Below are 3,754 nucleotides of genomic sequence, written 5' to 3'. Positions count from 1 at the left end.
CCCCGACTTCCTTCTCTGCCCTCACCCTCTCCGTCCACCCTTCCAGGGAAGAAGATGACACTCACTTATGATGGCCGCATTGTCCGTCTCTTTTCGGAAGCGAAATTTCCTCAGCTTTTCCTTTAGCTCTGGATCCACCTCGCACACCACCAGGGAGTCCGACTGCCAGAGGAGCCCAGAAAGAACTGAGCTGGCCTGGACCCAGCCCCACCCCCTTCCCCAACCCAACCTCAGTTTCTCTACCTACTAGTAAAGAGGCAGGCCCTGACAGAGCATAGGATGCTTCTAGGAACATTAGGGAAAAGTGCCCTTTCCTCAGGGCAGATGCTGCCCCTTCCCAGTGCCCACACTTGGGGCACAGAGCAGAGGCTGGACTCCAGTCCTCTCGGCAGGTACCCTTGGGGAACGCTCAAGGAGGCCCAGGGATCTGCCTGCCTGGGGCTAAACCCGGATCCAGCATCTCTGCTCCCCCCAGCCAGGCCCTTTGCCGCAGTGGGGTCACCCTCCTGGCACCTGACCTCTAGCCCACAGCCTGACCTTCACCCAGGCACTCTCCCAGGCCCAGCCCCACCCTAGCCCCCAGCACTCCCCCATACAACCCCTGGCCCCCTGACCATGACTCTTCGGTCTGAAGGCCTCTTCTTTTTTCAGTTCCGCTGTCTTCTAGGGGTGGGGACCAAGGCTTTAGGGGGCGGGGTGTGGGGCAGGGGAAAGGTTTCATCCAACACCACATCCTGTTTATGCCCATTCGGGGACAACTGTCTCAGATGGCTCCTCCCCTTCCTTCCTTCCCCTCATCTGCAGGGACCTCCCAGGCTTTGCAATCACCTAGACCTGGGTTCAAATGCTGCCTTGCTGTGTGATCCGAGCTAAATAACTTTGCCACTCTGATTCAGGATTCTTGTGAGGATAAAATAGCTTCACATACTTCCTGGTACGGTGGGCATACTCAATGCAGAGTAGATAACGACGAGCTCCTTAACTCCTCCCCTCCTCCAGGAAGCTTTCCTGGGTTTCCCCCATCTGGAATATTTTAATTCCAGAGCAGAAAAGGGGGAACTTAGGGATGTTTGCTCGTCAAACTGCCACCTGTTGTGCTAATGGGGAAATGGAGACTCCACAGAGCCCAGGTAATGGCGAACTTTTTGCCTGCAATTCAACCTCAGGGGCCTAATAATGGGCCCTGCAGCAATGGTGTTCCATTCTGTCAGACTGGTACCCGCTTTTCATTAAGTGCATTTTGTGCTGCCCCTTTCCCACTCTGAAATGAAATTCCTGGGTAATGTAACCTACTTGTATACATAAATTCCTCCCTCCTGCCCCCCCACCCCCAATCAATAGAATATCTTGTCATACAAAGGAGAAATAAAAAGGAAGTAATGTATGGGAAAACTCCGTGTTATTTCAGTGAGAAAATGTAAGCAAACCAAAGAGTCTCCTCACAGGGGCACCTGGGTGGTTCAGTCGGTTAGGCGTTGGACTCTTGGTTTCATCTCAGGTCATGATCTCACAGTTCGTGGGTTCGAGCCCCGTGTCGGGCTCTGTGCTGACAGCACTTAGCCTGCTTGAGATTCTCTCTGTCTCCGCCCTCTCCCCCCACTTGCTGTCTCTCACAAAAATGAATGAATAAACATTTTATAAAAAGAATCTTCATAGGTCCCAGCTCCACATTGGCTGGCCCGCTGTGCTGGCCCCGTCCGCTGCGGTGGACAAGCCTTCCTCAATCCCCTCCATGGGCACTGGGTCCCACCCTGTCCCATCTGCTTATGGGTCTCACCGCGGCCACCCTCCCTCTCCCTGCATCACCAATGTTCCCCACCCCCACTGGATCTTCCCTTTCAGCCTACATGTGGGGTTAGGTCTTCCCTTTTCAACACTAAGAATCCTATCTCCCATCCAGCCACTGCCCATTCATTTCCTTCCTTTGTCAGCAAAACTTCTCGAAGGAATCGTCTACGCTCACCGCCTGCAATTTCTCCTCCCAATTTTCTCTTCAAGTCTCTCCTAGCAGGCTTCTCACTGCTCTCCCCGTCCCCTGACATACTCTTGGCAGGGCCACCAATGACCTAATGGTCAATTCTCGGTCTTCGTCTGTCATGCACTGTCAGCTGCATGTGACACCATCCATCACTCTCTGTGCCCTGATACACTTTCCTTACTTGGCCTGGTTTTCCTCCGGGTCCTCTGGCTGCTCCTTCTTGGGCTCTCCTGCTGATTCTTCCTTTTGCTAGTGGCGTGTTCTGGGCTCTCAGTCCTTTGAGCCTTTCTCCTTTCCATCTACCTTCCTCTCCTCCTGATCTCACCCAGTTTCCTAGCTTTCAAACGGGAGACCCTAAGTATTTCTCCAGGCTGGGCCTCTCCCTGAACACGAGATTCCTGCATCCAGCTGCCCAGCTGACGTGTCCGCCTGGATCTCCGTCATCTTTCACCCAGTTCATCGTACATCAGAACTTCTCGGGTTCTGAAATTCAAAGTGTAACCAGAACCTGCCCACTTCTCCCCGCCACGGCCCATACCCTGGTCCTGCCCACCTTCATCTCCTGCTGGAACTCTCCCAGCAGCCTCCTCACTGTCTCCCTGCTTCCCCCCACCCAGTCTACTCTTCTAGAGTACTCTCTAGGATTGCTAGAGGGATCCTAATAAAACCCAAGGCATACGCGACACACTTCCTCTCTCAAAACCCGCCTATGGTTGGTTCCGTATTATTTGGGTAAAAGCTAAAGTCCTTACGGTGGCCTTTATCGGCCACCACCCCTCTTCCATTACCTTCCTCTTTGCTCACTCCACTCCAACCCTGGTAGCCTCTTTGTGGTTCTGTGGATAATCCTGCCACCAGACCTTTGCATTTGCTGTTCCCTCTCTCTGGAACCCTCTTCCCCTTATGGTTTACCCTTTCATTTCCTTTTTTTTTTTTAATGTTTACTTATTTTTTTATTAAAAATAATTAAATGTTCGGGGCGCCTGGGTGGCTTAGTCGGTTGAGCGTCCGGCTTTCGCTTAGGTCATGATCTCGCAGTTCGTGGGTCCGAGCCCCGCGTCGGGCTCTGTGCTGACTGCCAGCTCAGAGCCTGGAGCCTGTTTCAGTCTGTGACTCCCTCTCTCTCTGACCCTCCCCTGCTCACGCTGTCTCTCTCTCTCTCCTAGAAATAAATAAAACATTAAAAAAAATTTTAATAAAAAAATAAATAAAAAATTTTAAAAAATTATTTAATGTTCATTTATTTTTGAGAGAGAGAGACACAGTGTGAGCAGGGGAGGGGCAGAGAGAGAGGGAGACACAGAATCCAAAGCTAGCTCCAGGCTCTGAGCTGTCAGCACAGAGCCTGACGCGGGGCTTGAACTCACGAACTGGGAGATCATGACCTGAGCTGAAGTCAGACGTTTAACTGACTAAGCCACTCAGGTGCCCCTACTTATTTATTTTTGAAAGAGAGAGAGCAGGGAAGGGCAGAGAGAGAATCCCAAGCAGGCTCCACGCTGTCGGTGCAGAGCCCAACGCAGGGCTCGAACCCACGAAACGTGAGATCATGACCCATGCCAAAATCAAGAGTCAGATGCTGGGGTGCCTGGGTGGCTCAGTCGGTTAAGCATCTAGCTTTGGCTCAGGTCATGATCTCACGGTTCATGGGTTTGAGCCCCACATCAGGCTCTGTGCTGACAGCTCAGAGCCTGGAACCTGCTTCAGATTCTGTGTCTCCCTCTCTCTCTCTACCCCTCCCCTGCTCGCACTCTGTCTCTCTATCAAAAATAAATA

At 52.2% G+C, this 3,754-nt stretch overlaps 1 protein-coding gene across 1 annotated transcript in view; it reads right to left on the bottom strand.

Annotated features, from left to right (window-relative positions):
* GMFG (glia maturation factor gamma) overlaps positions 1–707 on the bottom strand; it is a 4,963-nt gene extending 4,256 nt beyond the window's left edge. The window contains exons 1-2 of the mRNA XM_077773895.1: positions 615–707; positions 66–162 (exon numbers count right to left, since the gene is read on the bottom strand). Of these exons, the coding sequence (XP_077630021.1) occupies positions 66–162; positions 615–617 (100 nt within the window). The 5' untranslated portion in view covers positions 618–707. The remainder of the gene's footprint in view (positions 1–65; positions 163–614) is intronic.
* Between the last annotated feature and the right edge of the window lie 3,047 nt (positions 708–3,754).

Source organism: Crocuta crocuta, unplaced genomic scaffold (assembly GCF_008692635.1).
Source record: "Crocuta crocuta isolate KB4526 unplaced genomic scaffold, BGI_CrCroc_1.0 scaffold267, whole genome shotgun sequence".
Taxonomy (NCBI): domain Eukaryota; kingdom Metazoa; phylum Chordata; class Mammalia; order Carnivora; family Hyaenidae; genus Crocuta; species Crocuta crocuta.
The sequence above is the reverse complement of the archived record's forward strand: the minus strand, read 5'-3'. Positions and strand labels throughout refer to the sequence as shown.